A 26,718-nucleotide genomic window follows, 5' to 3' on the forward strand; every position below is an offset into this window, starting at 1 on the left:
CTCTAAGATCAATCCCTCATACATAGCCCCCTATTTTTCTATCATCCATGTACCTGTCTAAGGGTTTATTAAATGTCTTAGTTGTATCTGCCCCTACCACCACCCCTGGCAGAGCAGTACATGCTTTCCCCTGTCATCCCCAGTATACTTGCCTCCAATCACCTTAAAGTTGTTGTCCCTAGTAAAATCCCTTTCTATCCTGGGGAATGCCTGTGCCTATTCACTTGATCTATGTCTCTTATCATTTTCTATATCTGTATCAAGTCAACTCTCATCCTCCTTTGCTCCAAAAAGTCCTGGCTTGCTCAATCTGTCCTCAAAAGGCATGCTCTATAATTCAGGTAGCATCCTGGTAGATCCCCTCTGCACCCTCTCTAAAGCTTCCTCATTCTTCCTTTAATGAAGTGACTGGAAATGAACACAATATTCCAAGTGTGATCTAACCAGAGTTTTATAGAGCTACAACATTTCCTCGCAGCTCTTGAACTCAGTCCCTCAACTAATTAAAGCCAGTGCACTATACACCACCTTAACAACCGTATCAACTTGCGTGGCAACTTTGAGGGATCGATGGACATAGATCTCAAGATCCCTCTACTGCTCCACACTGTTCTGAATCTTGCCATTAACCCTGCTGCCAAGTTATTCTGCTTTCAAATTTGACCTTCCAAAGTGAATCACTTCAAAATTTTCAGGGTTGAATTCCATCTGCCATTTCTTAGCCCAGCTCTGCATGCTGTTAATGTACCATTGTAACCAATAGCAAACATCTACACTATCTGTAGCTCCACCACCCTTCATGTCATCTGCAAATTTACTAACCCACTCTTCCACTTCCTCACAAACAAGAGAAAATCTGCAGATGCTGGAAATCCAAGCAACACACACACAAAATGCTATAGGATCTTAAAAGGCCAGGCAGCATCTATGCAAAAAAGTACGGTCGATGTTTTGGGCCGAGACCCTTCGGCAGGATTCCTGAAGGGTCTCAGCCCGCAACGTCAACTCTACTTTTTACTATAGATACTGCCTGGCCTGCTGAGCTCCTCCAGCATTTTGTGTGCGTTACTTCCACTTCTTCACTCGTTAATTGCAAAATTCACAAAGAACAGGGGTCCCAACACATATCCCCTTTGGAATACACTGGTTACCAACTAGCTACACTCCATCTATAATTGTCCTCTGCCTTCGATGGGGAAGCCAATTCTGAAACCATACAGTCAAGCTTCCCTAGAAGCCATGCCTCTTGACTTTCTGAAAGAGTCTACAATGGGCTCAGTCAGATGTCAGTGGAAAAAATTCCATAGTGATAATTGCGGCTATATAGAATGGTACATTGTGGATAAATTTTGAGTTAATCTTGTCCTGTCTGTTGTGGTAGGAGGAAGGATACTAATATTGAGGCCTATAAATTTTGAGATTGTCAATCAATAAATAGAAGTAGGTGCTTAGCATATCTTTTTTTGTGGAAATGATTACTAGGATTTGAAATACCCTGTCGAATATAGTGAGAAGCAGCAACAGTATCTTATAAAAGACAGCTATGGTGATGCTTTGACAGTGCTGACCTGTGGATCGACTGGTCTGTGGGCCAATCCTGTGTACTGGCTCCTCTAACAAGCATATGTCAGTGAGGAGTATTTTGCAAGATTGGGTATTTATAGTCTCTCCAAAATGGGGATAAAATAATGAATTAGATAGATTCTTTTGTCAGTCTGGAAACTGCTTAGTTTTCCTTGCTAAAAGTAGACAAATTTGTTGAATGTAGTTTTATCAATTGTCAAGATGGAGTTGGAACTGAAGAACTTTGGGAGCTTTCAGCATGATCAACTTCACTAATATTTTACTCTAGGTTTTAGCTTAAGGGAATATCTAGACGTTCCTGATAGACTTGAATCATGTATGAAGGCCATCATTATGTGAGCTTTGATGGGCCATTATTACACATAGAATTTGCCTTATAATATTCACTAGGTGTAAGCTCTTGTGTGCTAGTTCTGAGAAAGAGAGGGAGAAATAAGGACTGGTTAATATTACTATATGTTCTCTTTTTACTTTATAGGTGCCTAATATGCTTTTAAGCTGAATAAATTGCCACAATAGAGTTGTATCTAATTACAGCAAACATTATCTGTGCATGTGTTGAATAGAATCATTGTCATTTCTTAGGAGAAAGTTATGTGTGTGCATCTGTTGAACCATTTCGGAAGATGGACTACACAAAGAATGTAAATCCTAACTGGTCAGTGAACGTCAAAGCAACCGCAGCTGGACGCACACCAACATCTATCAGCAGCAGCAAAGCAAGTGCTGCTGAGGCAAAAGAGAACAAAGATTTCATCCGACCCAAGCTGGTGACCATCATCAGGAGTGGTGTGAAGCCACGGAAAGCTGTAAGAATTCTGCTGAATAAGAAGACTGCACATTCGTTTGACCAGGTTCTCACAGATATCACTGATGCCATCAAGCTGGATTCTGGAGCAGTTAAACGTTTGTACACCTTAGATGGGAAACAGGTAGAGTGCCTTTCTTAAAATTGTACTAATAATTACAGTAGAGAAAAAAAAGCTATAATATTATTATCCACCGACGTCTACTACAAACCTACTAACTCCCACAGCTACCTAGACTATTCCTCCTCCCACTCTGTCTCCTGCAAAAATGTTATCCCTTTCTCTCAATTCCTCTGCCTCCGCCACATCTGCTCTCAGGATGAGGCCTTTCATTCTTGGACAAAGGAAATGTCTTCCTTTTTTAAAGAAAGGGGCTTCCCTTCGTCCACTATCAACTCTGCCCTCCATCGCGTCTCCCGTATTTCACGCACCTCTGCCCTCACCCAATCCCCCCGCCAGCCCACCAGGGATAGAGTCCCCCTGGTCCTCACCTATCACCCTACCAGCCTACAGATCCAACGTATAATCCTCCATAACTTCCGCCACCTCCTACGGGATCCCACCACCAGCCTCATCTTCCCCTCCCCCCCACTCTCGGCTTTCCACAGGGATCGCTCCCTACGCGACTCCCTTGTCCATTCATTCCCCCCCATCCCTCCTCACCGACCTCCCTCCAGGCACTTATCCCTGTAAACGGAAGAAGTGCTACACCTGCCCCCACACTTTTTCCCTCACCACCATCCCAGGCCCCAGACAGTCCTTTCAGGTGAGGCACCACTTCACCTGTGAGTCAGCTGGGGTGATATACTGTATCCGGTGCTCCCGATGTGGCCATTTATACATTGGGGAGACCCGCCGCAGACTGGGAGACCGTTTCGCCGAACACCGGCGCTCAGTCCTCCAGCAGTGGCGGGATCTCCCTGTGGCCACACACTTCAATTCCACAGACCACTCCCACTCCGACATGTCTGTCCATGGCCGCCTCTACCGTCAAGATGAGGCCGCACGCAGGTCGATGGAGCAATACCTTATCTCCCGCCTAGGTAGCCTCCTGCCTGCTGGCATGAACATCCAACTCACAGACCTCCGTTGATACCCCTGCCCCCCCCCCTTACCCCATCCCTATCTATTATCCTAGTCTGGTTCTCTTTCACTCTCTTTTCTCCCCCCTCACTATAGCCTCACTAAAGCCCTACCTTTCTTTCTCTTTTATTTCCCATAATTCTCCACCTTCCCCCTAGCCCATTTCCCTCCAGCCTATCACTTCCCAGCTCTCTACTTTATCCCTCCCCCCACTTCTTATTCCCCCTCGACCATCCCATGTTACTTCACTCCTGATGAAGGGTTTCGGCCCAAAACGTCGTCACTACCTCCTCCCATAGATGCTGTCTGGCCTGCTGAGTTCTGCCAGCATTTTGTGTTTTTATTTATTTCCAGCATCTGCAGATTCACTCATGTGCCTATAATATTATTAATGATTACTCAGGTAATTGATGAAATGAAGAAGCTTGAGAAGAAGTAAAATGAAATGCAGCAATCTTTGTTTTCTACATGCTACTAAGAATGCTTAAAAGATTAGAAGATCTTCTAATTTGTCAAAACCAGGTGCATGTAGGAAACAAACAAAACTAGTTGTTAAACGTGAATGCTATACTGTAAAATGTTCAAACATCTTGAACAGTTGGCTAACAGTTTACCATGATGAATCCAAGCATGTACGGTTACAGAATCTTGCGGTATGGGCTATTAGTTCGGATATTCAATGTCATTCATTTAGGCAATTTTAAGGTATGTTTGAAAATTATTTTGCAAAAACATCAGTAGAATTGTTTCAAACTTGTCATTTCCATTGCAAAATGGGTGTACATTATTTATTTATATTCCAATAAATATGCAGTGTTACATGAAGCAAGGCTGATTCATTAATAAAATGAAAATATTCTGTAAAAGAGGTGGCTTTAATGTTTTTGTAGGTACTCTTAATGTGTTTCATTTAGAAGTTGCAGTAGAAAGTCATGGAAAAGTCGCAAATTTCTCAAATTACATTGAGAAATAGTGATCCCTCAGGATCGAGAACTATCTCCTCCATAGATGAGATAAAAGTTGTAGATGGTCAGAAAGTTTGATTCTTGAGCCATATTCTTACTGGCAAACACTACAGACAGAAATGGATAAAAGGGCCATGCTATAGAAATATTGAAATTTCCATCTTTTTCTGCTGTTTTCCCTACTCAAGTGTGAGATCTCTGTCATTATGATATGACCTTATTAATTGATGGTTTGTAGCATGTTATGGGTGAGAACATGCTTTCTGGTCTTTATATTGCTAAATGTTTGAGGGAGTCTTTAAACAATTCCCTCTGCCTCCTTAATGTCTTACTTTGGTACCATTGCAATGGTGCTCTCTTTTTTAAATCAAAAATCCTCTGTAAGTAGGACTGATGAAGGTATTTCTGCTCAGCAAGTTCTTGTATGTTATTCAAGTTTCGCTGACAGTGAGAAGATTTGTATAGCTTTGGACACCAGGAGCTTTTCTTGCACTCTGATGATATGGACATTTAATACTCAGTGATTTAGCCTACCAAATGTAAAGCTATCATCAGATTCTACGCTGGATCTACTCTTACCTTTCTGTGAGGAATAACTAGTAACATATAAGAAGCGTGCAAAATTCATGACTTTTTATCAGTGGTGGTCTTTCCCAGCTGAGCTGATCATTCTGGAGCAGGCTGGTCAAGCATAATTTCTGTTTAGGTTAGCCAGCCAAATCCTTATCCGGTATCTTTGCCAGAAGTAATTTTGTGGTGTCTTCCAGGGCTTTGTCAGTATGTGAAACAGGAATACAGATGTTGGTATAGTGAAGTTCAAGAAATGTAACTTTAGGGTGTTGGCTCAAGTTTGGGAGAACTTGAGGAGGATTCTGTTCATTTCGTGCAGCTCCCATTTAGTAGATGTCATTTTGATGGAGAGTGAGATTGGGTCAGGGGGCAGGTGGAAGGAGAAGATTTGATGTGCTTACACTTCAGTTTGTATGGTAAAGTATTCTGTGGCAGGGCCATTTCATGCGATGGATATACTCATCTAATCATGGAGAAGTTTTAAGATTGAGGTATTTTTTCTGAGCAGTCTATTTTCAATAGAGGATTTTCTCAGAACCTGCAGCTGACAGCCAAAGGCTTTGATTAAACTAATAAAAGCCATACTCAGACATTATGATGGATCCTTTAGCCCATAAAAGCCTATTCAATCAGTTACCATTCCTCTGGGTGGTCTAAAGAGTGAACAGGCTGTAATTGCACAAGGATCTTCCTGTGATACAGAAGAGGGTGATATCACAATTGAACTTGCCTATTCTTTTGAAAAAAAGAATTTCCTTAGCTGAGCAGAAATTTCCAGATTTTGAGATGCAGTGAGTGGAATTCATTGGCCATTGCTTTACTGATTTTTGAAGACCTCAGCAGGTGTGCTATCTGGTTCAGGAGCTTTGATCTTTCATCTGTTTTGTTGTCTGACAAACTGCTTCCTAGATCTGAAGACTTTTAAGAGCTTCCTTAATGAGATCTTGTGCCATGATCACCATTGATTCTTTCTGTTTGAGCTTCAGATAAACTTTCTTCTCAGCCTCCCTTGATATTTTTGAGTATTGTTCTTCCAACTTCAGATCTAAGTGGGATCTGAATTAAGAAATCATGATTTCTTGAGTTAAGTACAGACTAGGTTATAATCTTTGTTGGAGACGCCTTTTCCAGGCTTGTCAGCAAGTGGGTTGGGCATAAGGGTTCTTTAAGAGTCACTAACCAAGTTTCCCTTCTCACCCCGCTATGTTTATTCCATCATTTCATTGGCAAAATTTTCATCATTGTACTCATCATCATTATCTTCATCATGCACTGTGTCATGTGACATGGGTGATCATAGATTTTTCTAGGTAAACTCTACAGAAGTGGTTTGCCATTGCCTTCTTCTGAACAGTATCTTTACAAGATGGAAGACCCCGGCCATTATCAATAGTCTTCAGTGATCATCTGCTTTGCATCAATGGTTGCATAACCAGGACTTGTGATATTCAGCAGTTGCTCAAATGATCATCCACCACCTGTTCCCATGATTTCACGTGGCCCTGATCGGGGGCTAAGCAGGTGCCCAAGGGTGACCTACAGGCTAATGGAGAGAAGGTGCACCTAACACCTCCTTTGGTAGAGATGTACAGAATCTCCACCCCGCCACCCAATCTCAGAATACCATTACCTGCAAATGTGTTTGTGAATTGGAGATCTCACTTCATTTGCCCTAGTTCCATTTGTCCATTGCCATAGGGTTTGGTAAGTGGATTTAGATATTTACCTCCACTGATGAAAGCATTTGGAATATTGTTTAATGTAAAATGACTGTGACAGAGCTGTATCTCAGTGAATCTTAGAAAAGAGGCACATGTCCAAAAGCAAGCAGATCCAAGTCATCTAGTATTTCTCCTCTGTTGCAGCCTTCATTTGTCTCTGCAGCACTTTGTGGCATGGCATCTACAGTACACTCACCTGGACTGTTGTTATGTTTGTCTATTCTTTGTCTGGTACCTTACCTTTGATCTTGCTACTATGGATAATCCTTACAGGAGTGTATAATTCATGAATGATATGCAAACTGCACCATCACTGGAATGTATTGCCACCCACCCCCAGCAACAACAAGCTACTTTCAACAACCCCAGCACTGGTTTTTGCTTGACGTTGCATTTCCAGTGCTATACCTGGTTACATCAAGCTTGAAAAATCAGGAAATTTTAACCTCTAGACCCACATCAATAATTCAAGTGTAAAAATTGAGGCTACATCTGCAGGAGCTGTATGATTTCCTTCAGGGAGTCCCTCAACTGGTAGGAGATTAAATCTTCAGTCTTAAGTATTTGTTAAATGTACTTCAAAAGGGAACCAAGCTGCAACTATAACAGGTACCATGTTATTATAATTTGAAGCAAGATGGTGTTTTTGACTCATCCACTGGTCTTGGTCAAATTAAATCATTGTTTTCTTATTCCATTCTGGTAAAAATGATGCAATATGTAGCACCTAATTTCACTTGATGGATTAATTCGCTGCTAAAATTGTGTGCAATTAATTTGATGTACACTTGATATAAATATTACGGGAGATATATCACTTTTGATCATCTAGATCACATAATGATTTAGATGAAGGGATTAAAAGTAATTAACAAATTTGCTGATGACACAAAGCTGGGTGGCAGTTTGAAATGACAGGAGGATGTTATGAGAATGCAGGGTGACTTGGACAGGTTGGGTGAGTCGGCAAATGTATGGCAGATCCAGTTTAATGTGGATAAATGTGAGGTTATCCACTTTGGTGGCAAGAACAGGAAGGCAGATTACTATCTAAATGGAGTCAAGTTAGGAAAAGGGGAAGTACAATGAGATCTAGGTGTTCTTGTACATCAGTCAATGAAAGCAAACATGCAGGTACAGCAGGCAGTGAAGAAAGCTAATGGCATGCTGGCCTTTATAACAAGAGGAATTGAGTATAGGAGTAAAGAGGTCCTTCTGCAGTTGTACAGGGCCCTGGTGAGACCCCACCTGGAGTATTGTGTGCAGTTTTGGTCTCCAAATTTGAGGAAGGACATTCATGCTATTAAGGGAGTGCAGTGTAGGTACACAAGGTTAATTCCCGGAATGGCGGGACTGTCATATGTTGAAAGATTGGAGCGACTGGGCTTGTATACACTGGAATTTAGAAGGATGAGAGGGGATCTGATTGAAACATATAAGATTATTAAGGGATTGAACACACTGGAGGCAGGAAGCATGTTCCCACTGATGGGTGAGTCCAGAATTAGAGCCCACAGTTTAGGAATAAGGGGTAGGCCATTTAGAACAGAGATGCGGAAAAACTTTTTCACCCAGAGAGTGGTGGATATGTGGAATGCTCTGCCCCAGAAGGCAGCAGAGGCCAAGTCTCTGGATGCATTCAAGAGAGAGTTAGATAGAGCTCTTATAGATAGCGGGGTCAAGGGATATGGGGAGAGGGCAGGAACAGGGTACTGATTGTGTATGATCAGCCATGATCACAATGAATGGTGGTGCTGGCTAGAAGGGCTGAATGGCCTACTCCTGCACCTACTGTCTATTGTCTATTTATCAGATATAGATCAAGAGGCTTCCTGTGAATTGCCGTTAGTGAAAATAAGCCCAGGAAGCAATAATTAATTGAAATATTGCACTTTGAGAAATCAATGGGAAAGGAGACATTTAAGTCCTCTCAGCCATGTTCCAGACATTTTGTTTTAAATAATTTCTGATCAGCTTGAGTGATACCTGCTCCAGGATATCTATTTTAACTACTGTCGTCAGTAATAGTGTCTCACTCCATGATGGAGCAGAGTGGTAAGTCACCTTTGTTTAAATATGTTAATAAGTTCAATAATCTGTTAAAATCAGGAAACACAGTAAGAGGTCAAGTATTTCGGTGAATGGCTGAAAAGTAATTCTGGACCATTAATTATATTCTGCAAAGGAACTAATCTTGGCAACATTATTGTGGATTATGTGATTCTATGGTCATTCAGGTTGATCTCTTCTTAGTTCTAAATAAAATTATACATGAGCATGAATCCATCTTAGATTAACCACTATAATAACCTAAATTTTACAAGTTTTCTTTTTGAAGGGAATTGATTCATGATTTTAACATGCCTTGCAATAGAAAAAACATTATAAAACAGTAAAACCAATTGAATTAAGATAGATTACCACTGTATTGCCTGAGGTAGGCCTTCAACTAATTAATTCATAAAAAATAATAACCATCATTAAAATTAAAAATGTTAGACTCATGAAATGCAGAAACAAAATTTGACTTTTTTGTTAAAGCAAGAAATCATTATTAGCTAGCTTCACAAATATGACTGTAGATGTTATTAGATTTTATTGTGGACCTCCTTGAAGGAGTGAAACATATTCTTATTGTGTTTTTAATGAACATACAGTATCAGAGAACAGTAATATTTGTTGACATCACTTTTATTGCAGCATGGAAACAAGTCCTTTAGTCCAGTATTTATTGTTTCATGGGCACAGTTTGATTGGAATTTCAATTTACAAGGATATATTGTTTTTTTTTGTTTTGGTAAGGCAATAAATGTATACTCATATATTTGAAATAATGAGAGATTAAATAATAATGAAAGCTGCATTTTCAATTTTTTTCAGTGCATAAGCATAATTTAAATGAGTTTGGTCCTGTAACCCATTCAGTATGAATTTGCCTAAGTGACTATTCACCTATGATAGTAAATGATAATGTCAACCTTGTTATCTTGAAACAATTTGATGAATGTACATAATGCAGACATTTGTAAAGAAACTGGGCCTGATACCTTTTGGGCACCACTTGTGACTTGGAAATGGCAAGTTGTGTTGTTTAGGGAGCAGTTCTTCCACCTATACTGGAGCAAGGATCAATGATTTTAACTCTGCAATTCAATAAGCTGCTGTCATTAAAATCTGAAACCACAAATGTGGTCTCAATATGGGACAAGAACAATTTGAACTTGGATTTAAAATTGAGATTTCTAATTTAAAATTTCCATTTGTATTCTTTTTAGACTAAGTATGGAGATGGCTTCTCTACAAAGAAATTTAAAACATTTCTCCAGCAGGTGGAGAAAGTGCAAGACATTGCTGAAGATTGTAGGCTTCCTCATTCCACAGGAGCCATTTGCTGCAAGCACATTGTATTTTAATTCCACTGAAAAGTACAATTGAAGCAATTTCCACACTGTAATGTTCAACACTCAGCTGTTCTGTGATAGAGAAACAAATGCCCAGCTTACAATCAATAGTCAGTAGTCATGATGTCTTTGTGGCAATCACTAACCTATTTGCATTTGAAGTGAGGGGTGGACATGAGGGATAAGTAGGCTGCTATTTTTTTCTATATTCTTGGATGCTAATAGATATTTTTCAATTTTTTTAAAGAAGTCGTTTGATCATAGGATGGGTGATGATCAATGTTGAAAGCATTCCATAATATCTTATTCTTTGTAATTATGTCCTGATTGAAATATTTGGTTGAATTTTTATCTCGTACACTTGAATAAGAAATACTTCATTGAAATGACGCAGTGCCTTCATGACTTCTGAAAGATTTCTGAAGCATCTTCATTGTTGTGATGTAGGAAAAATGATGGCCGATTAGTGTACTGGGGGAAGTAGTAAATAGTACTGTTCCGATTAGTTCATCGTGCTGGCTGAGGCGTTGGCCACATTATATAGAAGAACTTAGCTATTTATTTCCCCCCTTTCAAATTGGCACACCAGATGGACAGTTAAACCATCAAACCATTCTTAGTGTGTCATTTGAGGTTTTAGTTTAATATTTCATCCAAGAGATAACACTTTCTGCTGTAGACAATTTTCCTCGGAACTGCACAGGATTAGAATCCTAGCAATGGTACTCAAGTTTCTGGTACAAAGCTTGACTCAGAGACGTAAGTGTTGCATCTGTGCTGACACCTCTTAGTTGGAAATAGTACAGCACTTCAAGTTTTAAAAGAAACTGGTGATATTTGGTTTGCACCAAGATCTTGGAATATTTTAATCCATCATATGCAGCAAGTTTTGATATTTTCAACAGAAGAGATGTTCAAATTCCAGAGCAGATTTTGATGAAGTAAATGACAGCGTCTGAACAATGCCTGCAACAATTTGTGTGCAAATCACCAGAAATTTACAGAGAAGCTTTTTCCTCTGTGAATTAAGTCATAAGTTGATTGCTGCTCTGCAGTTCTTCAGCTGGGATCTCTGATGGCTCAACCTCTCATTTCATCTCTGAATCAGTTCTTGTGCAGCAGATTACATCAGTAAATTACTTCTCACAGCAGGTAGCACTAGCATACTTCACGGTTATCAGCTGGCCCTGCTCTTTATTTTCAGGACCATTTAAATCATGATGTTTCTGTAATTCAGATATCATTTGTGTCCATTTATGTGTACATTGAGTGATACAGCAAGGCCACAGAGTCCATGCTGACCACCATTTACACCAGTTCATCTTCTTTTTTACTCTCTCCTTTTCACCACTGACTTGCCCCAGATTCTACCAACCACCTATATACCAGATGCTATTTACAGCAGCCAATGTTTCCTTTGGGATGTAGAATGAAATTGGAGCACGTGGAGGAAAACAACACTTTCAGATGAATAACGTTCACACTTCACATTAAGACTTCTCCAGGAGACGGCTTTGAAGCTGAAGATGTCAGGCAGTAGTTCTTCGAGTTGCGCAATGGTGCAGTCACATTTTAGCTCATCTTCTATGCAGAAGATCACTACCCTTTTTGTCTTTCAGCAGTCAGTTGTGGTGGCATTTGTATTTTTGTGCCCGAAAATTATAAGTTAATTTCTGACTCCTGTTAGTCGGTACAAGGTTTAGGCTAATGATTCAACACATATCTAAAAGAGTGCTGCAGTGACAGAGGATCTGCCTGTCAGATGAAACTAATGAGGCCAGATCTCCTCTTGTGTATAAAATAGGTTAAGAAACAATTTTAAAAAAGAAAGAGTTTATTTCTTGATGCCCTGAACAGCGTTTGTCCTTCTATCGCCGGTCGTAGCATTAGCTGAGTGATTTATTAGTGAAGTGGGCAGTTGAGAATGTGGTGAGGGAACGGAAAGTGATTCTTTTAAACTCTACCACTTGTATTCCTTTTTTTCATAAATTAGGCAATATTTAAAGTTATGATAGTCTTTTAGTGTTTGTTTCAAATTATTATATTGCCTTGTATTTAATCAAAAGTGATAACTTGATAGCTGTGGTGTAAACCCTGAAACTATAACATTCCACTTGCAAATTTAAAAAAAAGCTAAATATCTTTAATCAATTAGTTTCATGTTAAACTTAAAAATTGAGAAGTATTGACATAAAACTGTAGATATTTTAAAACCCAGAGTAAGGTCAGATCAAGCTATTAGAGCAGAATTTGTTCCATGTCTGTAATCCCAATGAACATGCCTACATTGTAACTATCTACAAGAGTTTTCATTCAAAGTGGTTCAATTGGAGATCAAAAGACAGGCCCTGTGTTTCATTGATGCGAGAGGTGCTCATGCAAGGAGGCAGCTAGATTTTTATTCATTTATCTTTTGTGATCTGAGCACAGCATTTATTGATTATCCCTACATTGCCCTTGAGAAGGTGATTGTGACCTGCTGCCTTGAACCTTTGAAGTCTTTTCTATGAAAGTATTTAGTCCACAGTCCACATTAATTTGAGGGATGTAGTGAGAAGACCCTATGTGAGTAACTGAAGAGCAATGTAGATGATGGGGACCATGGCCAGTGGTGGAGGAGGGAATGAATGTTCAGTATAGTGAATGGGATATCAAGCAAGTGGTTTGCTTTGTTTTGAAGTATGTTATGTTAGACACAGGTTTAGAGTTTGCCAATGGACAGAGAGTATTACTGCATGCTTTGCTGGTAAGGGGACTTTTTTGGACTGGTAGAAGGGCCTGAGAATGCATATTCCAACTGGTTTAAAGAACATGCTGTACTATTTTCTGCTGGAGATGATGTGTAAAAAGATTTCAATTAGTCCAAGAAAGGCAAGAGTTTAGTGTTTAAGTAAAGGCAAATCTATATGAGGTCTTAAATCCAGAGTAGCAACTTGGATCAAATCAAGTGAATCCCAAGAAGGAGCAGTATATCAGTGACTAAAGCATGTCAGAGAAAACAGTAAATAACTGAATTTAGTGGTGATGTATATGAATTCATATAATAAGGAAGATGAGTTAATGCACAAAGAGGGACAAGCAGCTTTGATTTGTAACCATTGCTGAGTAGTAGCTTTTTGGAGATTAAAACTGGATTCTAAATTGATCTTGGTACTTGGCTTTAGAGAAGAGATGCAAAATAGGAAAGAAGTCGAGGAACTCTCACTATGATGGATTAAGATACTTAAAAGAGGAATCTTGGCTTGGCTCAAAAAAACAAAATGTAGAATCAACATTGATCAAGGCCTAAAGAGGAAAACAATAAGTGTTAAAACTCTACAGCACATGGGGAAGATGATCTGTTATTTTTTTGTTTCGCATCTTTTCTTCCCTCATTTATATTGCCTAACCTCACAACCCCCCATCATCTCCCACCTCAATATAACCAATTTTGTAAATGTCTCTTTATGTTCACCTTTCCAGTAGAACATGCTACAGACATTTTGGAAAAGGGATGCCTGATGAGATTTGGGAAATAATTAGGTCTAAAAACTGAGGGAAAATTACAACCATAATATAAAGGGTGAGCACAGAAATGGCAGATGGTGCAAAGCTGATAGAGACCTATCCACACGGATATGCAGCTGTAATTTCTGCCAAAGTTTCATCTACTAAATACCGACTTGAAGGGGGTGAATACTTAGGCAGTGAATTATTTTGTGTTTTTTATTTGTAATCAGTTTGTAGAGATCTGTTTTCACTTTGACATGAAAAAGTCTTTTTCTGTTGATCAGTGTCAAAAAAGCCAAATTAAATCTGTTGTGATTCAATGTTGAAAAACAATAAAACATTAAAATTTCCAAAGGGGGTGAAAATGTTTTATAGGTACTATATATAATTTATCTTGTGTATTTATATTTATTGTTTTCTTAAATTACCATGCTCTTTATCTTACTGTATTTTTTTTTGTGCTGTGTCGGATTTGGAGTAACAATCATTTTCTTCTCCTATAACTTGTGTACTGGAAACTACATTAAACCATCTTGTATCTTGAAGAGGATAGTTGATGATGAAGCAGAACAATAGTTTAATGAAAAGGAAATTGTGTTTGATAAGTGTGAAGGAACTTGTGAGTGTACTTTACCAGGTAGATTTGGAAAATTCAGATTTTCATAAGCGTGTAAAGACAGTCCCACACCATTCATTAAAAGCGTTGTGTTAACATATCAACATAGCTTTAGATGTGCAAAATTTTCAAATATTGTCTCTGGCCCTCTCTCAGCCTCACAGACCTCTCTCTGGTCTTCCATGTTTAGTGATCATGGATCAGAAATACCCATTTCAGTGGGGATGTTACATATTTTCAGATTTGAAAGCATCTTTGAATCATTTCTTATATCCAGTTTGTAACCACTTGCTGTAAAGGTATTTAGAATAATGTGTCTGTTTAAGAATTTCCTAGATGTGCAAACAATGTGGCCCACCAAGTAGAATTTATTTACGGCTATAGTTGGGGATGTTAGCTGTGAGGCATTACGATGTTCGTTTACTGAGCCTGCCAATGGATTAAAATGAGACATTGGTGGTTTCTCTCCAGCAAACTGATGTTCCTGCTGTAGTTGTTCAGGACTTAGAAGATGATTTGAGGACAGGAATCACAGCTGTGCGGTAGATCAAGCTTCAAGACCTGGGCTTCCGTAGCCCTCTCTGCAACTCAGCTTCCTCATCATATGCTTCAATTAGTTAGGATCAGTTACAGCATGCCCTCTTCATCGACCATCAGCACGCGTCACCTCAAGGCTGCATCATCACATGATTTTGTGGCTAAGCACAGTTCCATTGCCATCTCCAAATTTACTGACGATACCAGTAACTTTGGACAATCACAGGTATAATGTACAGGAGTGAAATAGGGCAGTGGTCAAGTGGTGTTCCAGCAACCACCCCTCTCTGAGCTTCATTAAAACTAATGAGCTGGTCATTGACATCAGGAAGGGAAAAGAGCATAAGCATATGCCTACATGTTCACCCTCCTTTCACTGGGAGATTGGTGATGCAGCCAGTCAGCAGCTTTAATTTCGTGGGTGCTAACATATCAGATAAACTTGTTCTGGGCCCAGCACATAGGTACAGTTACAAGGAAGACTTTCCAGTGCCTTTACTTTCCCAGAAGGAGAAGTAGATGTAGAATATCAGAGAAAATGCTAACAAGCCACTACAGATGTATTGTTGAAATTATCCTGACTGGTTGCATCGTAGTCTGGTACAACAATTCAAGTGTGCAGGGATGTGAGAAGCTCAAGAAAGTAGTGGACTCAGCTCAACGTGTCCTTCCCTGTTATTAGAAGTATCTGCATAAGGCACTGTCTCAGAAAGACAAAATCTATATCAGAGATCCCCACAGTCTGGGCCATGGCATCTTCTCACGCTTGCCATTGGGCAGGTACAGAAGCTGGAAATTTCACACCACCAAGTTTAGGAATAGCTACTTCCCTTCAACCACTTGGTTCTTGAACTAACTGGCAAAACCATATTAACAACCTTAATATAGCAACATTATGACCACTTTGCACTACAATGGCCATTTTTTTGTTCTAATTGTGTTTTTCTTGTATAATTTATGTTTCTCTTGTAAATATGTATCTGATGCTATGTTCCTGTGATGCTGATGCAAGTAAAATTTTCATTGGACCTGTGTATGCACATAATTTTGTAAATGACAATAAACTCAAGTTTGGCAGCGTTAATATTGAGAGGTAGCCTCCAAAATCAGGTCATTTTTTTCAGGATCTTGTTACGGACCTTTACACTTCAAAGGATAGTGTTGTACAACTAGCAGAGGTTGGTAAACACCTTTGTTTTGCAGACACTACAAAGTCTCTTGTATGTTTGAGTTGATGATAATTTGGGAACTGAATTGACTTTATTACTTGCATCCTTCATATACACAAGGAGTAAAAATCTTTACGTTATGTCTCCATCTAAATGTGCAATGTGCAATTTATAGTAACTTATAAACAAATATACAGCCTTATAACATAGAAATACAGTTGTGTCAGCATGAATTAATCAGTTTCATGGTTTGGCGGAAGAAGCTGTCCCGGAGCCTGTTGGTCATAGTTTCTATGCTGCAATACTGTTTCCTGGATGGTAGCAGCTGGAACCGTTTGTGGTTGGGGTGGCTCAGGTCCTCAGTGATCCTTCAGGCCCTTTTATACACACCTGTCTTTGTAAATGTCCTGAATAGTGGGAAGTTCACATCTACAGATGCGTTGGGCTGTCCACACCACTCTCTGGAAAGTCCTGCAATTGAGGGAAGTACTGTTCCAATACCAGGTAGTCAATCAGGATGCTCTCAATTGTGCCCCTGTAGAAAGTTCTTAGGATTTGGAGGCCCACACCAAAGCTCTTCAACCGTCTGAGGTAAAAGAGGTGCTGTTGAGCTTTTTTCACCACACAGCCGGTATGCACAGACCACGTGAGATCCTTGGTGACGTTTATGCCAAGGAACTTAAAGCTATTCACCCTCTAAAACCCTGAGCCATTGATGTCAATAGGGGTTCCTTCTGTAGTACACAATCAGCTCTGGTCGTCGGCAAAGGTAATCTGTATACTGCAGCTTGGCAACTGAGTTTTCAATGGCTTTGGCTCTGGAATGGAAACAGCATAGGCTAAGCAGTTCCCCATTTGTCCTCTGGTAACGAGCTTGACATATGAAAAGGTGAAAGTGGTTGAAGAATGTTCTCAAAGCCTTCTTGATGAAGTGAAGTATACAATTACCATTGCCAGTGCCATCAAAACTAGACATGACTTGAGGTAAACCATGTTGCTGAGCTTTGGGCATCTCACTTTCAAGGTCAGCTTTCTCCTTGTAAGCATGATGCATTGACTATGACATTGATCAAATTATTCAAATATAGAATCCCAAAATTGAAACAGTTTTACATTCTGAAAGTTATTGCCTGCCCACAAGCTTGCTGATAGCAATATTAGCTGAAAACACCTAAGAAAAATAAAAGCAACTGTCTCTGAATCAGAATCAGGTTTATCATCACCGGCATGTGTTGGAAATTTGTTAACTTAGGAGCAGCAGCAATACAATGCAATACATGATAATATATAAATACATAAATAAATTATAGTAAGTATATAAATGTATATTGAATAGATCAAAAATAGTGCAAAAACAGAATAATATACATTTAAAAAGTGAGGCTGTGTCATGAGTTCAATGTCCATTTAGGAATCGGATGGCAGAGGGGACAAAGCTGTTCCTGAATTGCTGAGTTTGTGCCTTCAGGCTTCTGTACCTCCTACCTGATGATAACAATCAGAGGAGGGCGTGTCCTGGGTGATGGGGTCTTTAATAATGGATGTCACCTTTCTGAGGCATCGTTCCTTGAAGGTGTATTAGGCACTACAGAGGCTAGTACCCAAGATGGGGCTAATTTTACAACTTTCTGTAGCTTCTCTCGGTCTTGTGCTGTAGCTCCCACCTGCCATACCAGACTGATTCAGCCCGTCAGAATGCTTTCCACAGTACATCCATAGAAGTTTTCAAGTGTTTTAGTTGACAAACCAAATCTCTTCAAACTCCTAATGAATTATAGTTGCTGCATCCTGCCTTTATAGTTAAACATAGAAACATAGAAAATAGGTGTAGGAGTAGGCCATTCGGCCCTTCAAACCTGCACCGCCATTCAGTATGATCACGGCTGATCATCCAACTCAGAATCCTGTACCTGCTTTCTCTCCATACCCCCTGATCCCTTTAGCCACAAGGGGCATATCTAACTTCCTCTTAAATATTGCCAATGAACTGGCCTCAACTGTTTCCTGTGGCAGAGAATTCCACAGATTCACCACTCTCTGTGTGAAGAAGTTTTTCTTCATCTCAGTCCTAAAAGGCTTCCCCTTTATCCTTAAACTGTGACCCCTCATTCTGGATTTCCCCAACATCAGAAACAATCTTGCTGCATCTAGCCTGTCCAAACCCTTTAGAATTTTATACGTTTCAATAAGATCCCCCCTCAATCTTGTAAATTCCAGTGAGTATAAGCCTAGTCGATCCAGACTTTCTTCATATCAAAGTCCTGTCATCCCAGGAATCAATCTGGTGAACCTTCTCTGTACCCCCTCAATGGCAAGAATGTCTTTCCTCAGATTAGGGGACCAAAACTGCACACAATACTCTAGGTGTGGTCTCACCAAGACCTTGTACAACTGCAGTAGAACCTCCCTGCTCCTGTACTCAAATCCTTTTGCTATGAATGCCACATACCATTTGCCTTTTTCACCGCCTGCTGTACCTGCATGCCCACCTTCAATGACTGGTGTACAATGACACCCAGGTCTCATTGCACCTCTCCTTTTCCTAATCGGCCACCGTTCAGATAATAATCTGTTTTCCTGTTCTTGCAACCAAAGTGGATAACCTTACATTTATCCACATTAAATTGCATCTGCCATGAATTTTCCCACTCACCTAACCTATCCAAGTCACCCTGCATCCTCTTAGCATCCTCCTCACAGCTAACACCGCCGCCCAGCTTTGTGTCATCCGCAAACTTGGAGATGCTGCATTTAATTCCCTCGTCTAAATCATTAATATATATTGTAAACAACTGGGGTCCCAGCACTGAGCCTTGATATGTTGCATCAATATGTTGGGTCCAGGTTAAATCCTCGGAGATATTGACACCTAGGAACTTGAAATTGCTCATTCTCTCTAATTCTGATCCTTCAATGAGAATGATTTGTGTTCCCTCGTCTTGCCCTTCCTGAAATCCACAACTAACTCTTTTTTCTTACTGACATTGAGTGCAAGGTAGTTGTTGTGACACCACTCAACTAGCTGGTGTATCTCACTCCTGTGCATCCTCTCATCTCCATCTGAGATTCTGCCAACAATAGTTATATCATCAGCAAATTTATAGATGGTATTTGTGCTACACCCAGTCACACAGTCATGGATATAGAGAGAGTAGAGCAGTGGGCTAAGCACACACCCCTGAAGTGCACCAGTGTTGATCGACAGTGAAGAGGAGATATTATCACCAATCCCCACAAACTGTGGTCTTCCAGTTAGGAAATTGAGGATCTCGATGTGAGTGCTACTGGGTAATAGTCATTAAGGCAGCTCACAGTACTCTTCTTAGGCACTGGTATAATTGTTGCCTTTTTGAAGCAGGTGGGAACTTCCGATTGTAAAAGTGAGAGATGGAAAGTGTTGTTGAATACTCCTGCCAGTTGGTTGGCACAAGTTTTCAGGTACTCCATCAGGGCCTGTCGCCTTGTGAGGGTTCACTCTCTTTAAAGACAGCCTAACATCAGCCTCTGAGACAGAGATCATAGGGTCATTGTGTTGAGCTCATCTGGTAGTGAAGCATCACTGCCATTCATGCTATTGGGTTTCGCTTTGGAGGAAGTAGTGTCTTGCAAAGACTGGCAGAGTTGTCTCTTCACTCTTGAAATAAACCTCTGCAAGTCATACTTGGTTTTCTTGTACTGAACTGGGTCACCAGACTTAAGTGACACAGATCTAGCCCTCAGCAGATGACGTACCTCCTGGTTCATCCATGTCTTTTGATTTGGGGATATACAGCAAGTTTTCATAGGCACACACTCATCCACACAGTTTTTAATGAAGTCAGTAACATCTGCAGCATGCTTGTCCAGATTTGAAAATGAATCCCTGAATACAATCCAGGCCACTGATTCAAAGCAGTCCTGTAAGTGCTCCTGTGCTTCCCTGGTCCATACCTTCTTGGTCTTCACTACTGATGCTGCAGTCTTCAGTCTCTGCCTATACACAGGGAGTAGAAACACAGCCAGGTTATCGGACTTTCCAAAGTGAAGGCTCGCATGATAGGCATTCTTAATAGTGGTGTAACAGTGGTCCAGTGTGTTGTATTGCAAGTGATTTTTTGATGATATTTATTTAGTGACTTTTTTGGGCAGGCCTAGTTAAAGTCCCCCAAAATGATGGTAAAGGTGTCAGGTTATGCTGTTTTGTGCATGTTGATTCCATTGCTCAGATCATCTAGAGATTGTTTGATGCTGGCCTGAGATGGAATGTGCACCACTGCCAAAATAATCACAGAAATCTCCCATGGCAGGTAAAATGGCTGGCACTTAATCGTGAGATATTCCAGGTCTGGTGAGCAGAATTAAGTGATGATGCACAATTTCACTGCGCTTTATATATTTCTTTTGAATGATGAATAGTTTTGTGCTGCTGTGGCCTATAAAAAGTCAGTTTTTCAATATTTTAGCTAAGAATTCATTCTGTTGCATGGAATAATTTCAAATATGCACAGAATTAATAAGTAATGTCTCCAAGTTTTCCATTTGCTCTCTACAAAATATGTTTTTAAATTGAAGTTATCATTACCTGTATAAGCTTAATATCCACAGTTATGAATAAAATGAGGTTAGAACTTTTAAAAAAGAGAACATGGCTGATGCATAATACATAGATGTTAAGGTTGGAAACATTGTAAAGCAATATGTTAGCAGCAATAATGTAAATTTCACATTGAAAACCTATTAAAATTCTGAAGTTAAAAACATTTAAATAATACCGTTTAGAGAACAGTCTAAAGTTATGGTATTTCTGGTTAGGAAAACAATTTTCTTTAATGTAGTTGAGGATCCTTTATTAATTGTGTATTTAGATACTTAATGCAAGATACTACAGCTATATGAATACTGTACTTGTTTGAACAACTAGTTTGCTAATAGCTGGATTTTGGCACCACTAATTATCAATGTATTTATGCAGAGAATAAGTAAATATTAAAGAAAACATCTATTTCATTTTTGGTAATGTTGCACCCTTTTTTTTCCTCAAGTAAATGATGATATAAGAACCTGTAAATTGTCCGATGTGATGGGTATTCTATTGTAACAATTCTCCACATTAAGATATTTAATGGGAACAGCTGCGATATTGATGAGTACTGATAAACATGATACATCCTGGTTGTAAAAAGAAAATCTTGCATTTATTTTCAACTTAAGGATATCTGAAAATGTTTTGCATTGATGTCCAGTTTCCCTTTAATGATTAGAAACGTGAATTGTGAAAATTGATGGATATATATTACACAGGTTGTCTGTTACTTTTCTAACATTACTTTTTGTTCATTTGAGTGTTTTCACTGTTGACTATATCTTTCCATAATTGTTCTCAACCTCATGATATTATGATCACAATTTTCCAGAGACTTTAGCACTGAAATCCATTTGAAATCCCAGAACCACATCTTGGAAAATTGATTTAAGAACCATTCAAAGTACATTTCTCAAGATTTCTTCCCATCCTTATCCTAGTTGTTATTCCCTTTCTGCGCCTTGTGGCGCATTGGGCGTCAACCTTGCCGCTTATTTGAGAGTCTGTTTTTTACGAGGCCACGTTGCTAGCTCAATGCTCAACCCAGCATGGATGGAAAACATGCAAGGAGCTGAATGGATTCGAACCCAGGACCATTCACTTCAAAGTCCGGTGCGGATGCCACTACACCAGCAGCCGGCTTCTCCTCCTTACCTGCTCAACCATAAGCAAATCAGTTTTATTTTTAATTTTACTTTTTTCAAATTTGCTTGCATGTTTTCTCCTCCCTTTGTTCGGGTGAGTGGTGGTCTAAACCCAGCAATATACGAACCCCTCTTCTTTTCCTTAATTATAACCATAAAGGTTCTGCCTTTGACCATTAATATCACTCCTTTCCTCGTTTTGTAGCTGTATCCCTGTTATCAGTGTATATTCTTCTCTTTCCTATCTTCACTGAATCCATACTCATCAGAAATATTATTTCCCTGTTCCTGTCTATATTTAAACTAGGTCTCCATCTGCGCTTTATTTTCTATTTCATTCAGTGTTCATCTTTTTCGTCACATACACTTCCAACTTGCTAATTCTACTATGCTTTCTTCAAATATAAGATTTCTCCTCTTTCCAGAGTAGTATACCACTCTTTTCTCTCTATCCCAGTACACATTGTTTCTTCTTTATGGTGTTTCATCCTGTTTCAACCCCCCCACCCTCTTTTACTTAAATCCACATTCAAGTAATAAACCTGACTATACTTTTAACTAATCTGTAATTAAATGAGAGATGCTGATTAAGAAAGATATTTGCTGATGATACAACTCTAAATGTTAGTGACAGCTGTGAGGAAAGGCAGGGAGGCTTCAGAGGGAAATGAGGTAGATAAATGATTGGCCAAGAAAGTGTCTGACTGAATGTAATCAAGTGCTTTGAGAGGCTGGTTATGGTGTGAATCAGCTCTTGTCTCAGTTGACAAGGATCCACGCCAATTTGTCTACCGTTGCAAAAGGTCAACAAGCAGATGTAATTTCTCTAGCTCTTCACTCTGCTCTAGACCATCTGGACAACAGGAATTCATATGTCAGGCTGCTATTTAGTGACTACACTCAGTGTTCGAAATGATCATCTCTTTGCTCCCTGCTCCCATTGGGCAGAAGATACAAAAGTTTCACAACATTTGCCCCCAGGCTCAAGGACAGCTTCTATTCCATTGATATAAGGCGGCTGAATGTTCGCCTAGTACAATAAAACTGAACTCTGACCCCACGGTGTACTTCCTTATGACCTTGCACCTTAGTTTGCACTTCACTGTCTCTGTACTTATTCTGCACCCTGTTCTTGTTTTACCTCAATACACTCTTGTGATGAATTTATCTGTATGGACAGTATGAAGACAAGTTTTTGCTGTACCTTAGTAAATAAGAAAAAAAATCCATTTACCAATTTATCATCTTATCTAAATTCATTATCAAGCTTCAGGACCAGGGCCTCTGTATCTCCCTCTGCAACAGGATACTCAGTAAATCACATCAGTGAGGTTTGGTAACAACATCCCCTTCTCAATGATCATCAACATGGATACACTTCAAAGCTTGGGACCCTGCTCTACTCTCCATACATCCAATGTGGCTAAGCATAGCTCCAATGCTATCTGCAAATTTGCCGAGTGACACTACTGTTTTTGGATAAATCATAGGTGGTGATGAGTTAGCTTACTGGAGTGAGGTAGAGTACTTGGTTTCGCTCATTTGTTAGGTGCCATGTCATATGACATGGTCTGTCTATGACACGATTGTTCTTGGCAAATTTTTTTACAGTAGGGGTTTGGCATTACAAGACGGGTGACCCTAGCTATTAACTTCAGAGATTTTCTGCCTGGCGGCAGTGGTCACATAACCAGGACATGTGATATGCACCAGCTGTTCATAGGACAATCCACCACCTGCTCCCATCGCTTCACGTGACCCTGATCTAGGAGCTAAACGGGTGCTACACCTTGCCCAAGGCTGAGCTGCAGGCTAGCGGAAGGAAGCAGCACCCTGCACCTCCTTTGGTAGAGACATATCTCCATCCTGCCACCCACTGCTGTAAGTAGGTGGGGAATACGTCACATTCAGATTTAGAATTATTTATCACATGCACATTGATACATACGGTGAAAAGCAGTGCATGGTTTACATTAGCAACCAACAGTTCTTAGGGATGTGCAGGAGACAGCCTGCCAGTGTCGCCACATTTTGTGGGGTGGGGGGGGGGGGGTAACACAGCATGCCCACAATGCTCCGCAAAACAGCAGAGAACACAACAAAGAAGACGTGGGGGCTAAGCAGGTGCTACACCTTGCGCAAGGGTGACCAGCAGGCTATAGGAGGGAAGGAGCACCTTACACCTCCTTTGGTAGAGACATATCTGCACCCGCCACTCTACTTGGCTTAGTGGTGCTAAAGCCACATTTTCTTGCTCCATGTCAGCAAAAATAAGCAGCTGATTGCTCACATCAGGAAGGACAAGGAATGCAAACATGCACCAGTGTAAGTTGGGGAATCGGTGACGGGGAGAGAGTCAGCAGCTTTAACTTCCTGGGGCAGACCAGGAAGACCTGTCCTGCACCCAGCACATAGATGCCAACAAAAGGAAAGCATCTTTGCTTTCTTAGGAGGTTAGGGAGACGTGGCAGAGCACTGAATACTCTTCCAAACTTATACAGATGTAATCTTGGAAGTATCCTGACTGGTTGCATCATGGTCTGGTATGATAATTCAGATACGCAGGAGCATAAGGAGCTCCAGATGATAGTGGACCATGCCTAATATATCACAGTTACAGCCCTCTTCACTATTGACCATATTTCTTGGAACACAACCTTCATCATCCAAGATCCTCAACATCTAGAATGCCATCTTCTCACAGCTACCATTTGGCAGGAAGTATAGAAGCCTGACATCCAACACCATCAGGATCAAGAGCAGCTACTAACCTTCAACCATTGGCTTCTTGAACCAAGCAGCCAAGCTCTCATCATCACTACGGTTTAGCGGCACTATGCCCATTGATTATATGTACTAATGTGGAGGGTTTCTTTTTGTTCTAATTGCATTATTTTTGTAAAAATTGTACGTAGTTTATGTTTCTCTTTTGAATGCTGCCAATGGTGCTGTGTGGCTGTGAGTGAGTTTTTAATTGCACAAAATTTTATTTGTGCGTATGCCACTAAGCTCCAAGTCAGCTCTCAAAATTTGATGTTCTGCATTCTAGTAGAATGAAAAGAAAAAGGTGGAATTTTTTTTAAATGGTGAGAAATTGAAAGTTGTTGGTTTTCAGGACGATCTTGTATACACTGTAAATGACTGAAAATTAACCAGTAAGCAAGCAGAAGGGCAAAAACTATATATAGAGATAACATGCCCCATTTATTTAGGACTCTGGTGAAATGATGTGTGGCATATTATGTACAGACCCTTTCTCTCAATCAAAGAAAGGATATACCTGTGACAACTCCAGATCAATTCCTGAGATGGCTGGCTTATCTTATAAGAGAATAGATAGGTTTTATCTATAGGCTTAATTTAGAAGAATGAGTGTTGATATCATTGACAGGCTAAATTCTGATGGGGCTTGAAAAGATAGATCAACGTTTCCCCTGGAACCCCAGCTTCACGCATACCTTAACTGAGAGGTCAGCGTTTGAGAAATGAGATTTCTTTACACTGATTGCAGAGATCGTTTGGAATTTTCTACTCAAAAGGGCGATGGAGGATCAGTTGCTGAGAATTTTCAAGATAGAGATAAATAGATTAACAGGAATCTGGGGCACATAGTTTACGCAGGAAAGTGGCATCAAGGTGAAAAATCAGCCATGATCTTATTGACTGGCTGAGTAGACTCAAATGGCTGAATGACCTACATCTTCTGATGTGCAATTTGGGGAGCCTGCTTTATAACATATGGCTGATATGAGCTACTTTCTTCACACTTCACAAGGCAATGTGTAATAGCCACTTTCTGAATAGATGTTGCAGTAAATATGTTTAAATTATTTATTCATTTTACTTCATTATCCTGAACAGCCTGAAATGACAGTAATTGGAAATAGGATAAAATTCTTCACTTGTAACCATTAAAATAATCAGTTTTTTTCTGGCTATAATCTACAAATCAAAAAATACATATTTTTTAAAAATAGTATGTGATATTTGGATAATTACCTCCTTTCTTCCACATTGTCTTTACAGTTGCAGCATTTTCTCAGATTACAAATTAGTCTGATTTCTGTCTCCATGGTAAAATAATTGGCAAAGCTTAGTTGCTTAGCAACAGGATGTGCAGTGTGGAGCTGCAGGGCTGTATAACTCAGTGATGTAATTCTTGGCAGTGAAAGACCTGTCATCTGTAGATCAAGAAGTTAAAAAAAAATGCTATGGATTAACATATTATAATCTTTGCAATTATGTCATGAATAGATAATTTGTGCTATTTATGTAGTGAATGTACTGTATGTTATGAGTTTAATTTAGTGAATGACAAGAAGTGCACAGATTTTTCAGTACTGGGGGAAGGGGAAGGTGCAGTCACAGTTGGGTTCATTATGGTGCTAGAATGACAGTTGAATTTTTATCAAATCACAACATATTCAATAGAATTTGCAATAGATAATGCAATAGAATTTCAGAAAGCATTAGATATCAAAGGAAATAAATCAGATTGAATAACAAAACGTCTCAAAGACCAAAAATAAAAATGGATGAAATAGTAAGTCCGCAGACTGGTTTATTTGGTTTTGATGTTCCCAGGGCACAAGTGTGGTGAACTGTATGGAGATGTGCTCTAAATGATTGTGTGCTTGGACGTCAGAGTAAGGAAATTCATATGTTTTTAAGCATGTGAGTGCAAGTAAAAGCAGTCATTTAAAAATAGAGCTGGATTCCTTGGTTATGAATAGGCTCATACTGTGGGGAATGATCAGATGATTATTGAATTTGAATCATTTGTAGGCATTATGATCACAAATGAACTTTTGCACCTGAGGAAGGCAAGCATATCAGAAGCAAAAAAAATGGCACAAATGACGATTTCGTGTATGAATGGCATGAAAGAAAGCAAGATAGCCGTGGCTCAAAAAAAATTGTGTTTTTGCTCAGAAACATTAATAAGTCTTGTTGTACCCCCATTCTAAATTTTATAAAGGATTGATATAGCGAAAGTAATCATAATGAAAACTGGACGTATGTTGTAGGTGCTGGACAGTGACCTGTCTGCTTCCTCACGTTTGCTGGA

General features: G+C 39.7%; 1 protein-coding gene across 1 annotated transcript in view; it reads left to right on the forward strand.

The window, feature by feature from the left end:
* Window positions 1-26,718, forward strand: part of dclk1a (doublecortin-like kinase 1a) — a 278,189-nt gene that overhangs the window by 9,036 nt on the left and 242,435 nt on the right. The window contains exon 2 of the mRNA XM_059963285.1: window positions 2,170-2,516. Coding sequence (XP_059819268.1) covers window positions 2,170-2,516 — 347 coding nt within the window. The remainder of the gene's footprint in view (window positions 1-2,169; window positions 2,517-26,718) is intronic.

This window comes from Hypanus sabinus, chromosome 3 (genome assembly GCF_030144855.1).
Source record: "Hypanus sabinus isolate sHypSab1 chromosome 3, sHypSab1.hap1, whole genome shotgun sequence".
Lineage (NCBI taxonomy): Eukaryota > Metazoa > Chordata > Chondrichthyes > Myliobatiformes > Dasyatidae > Hypanus > Hypanus sabinus.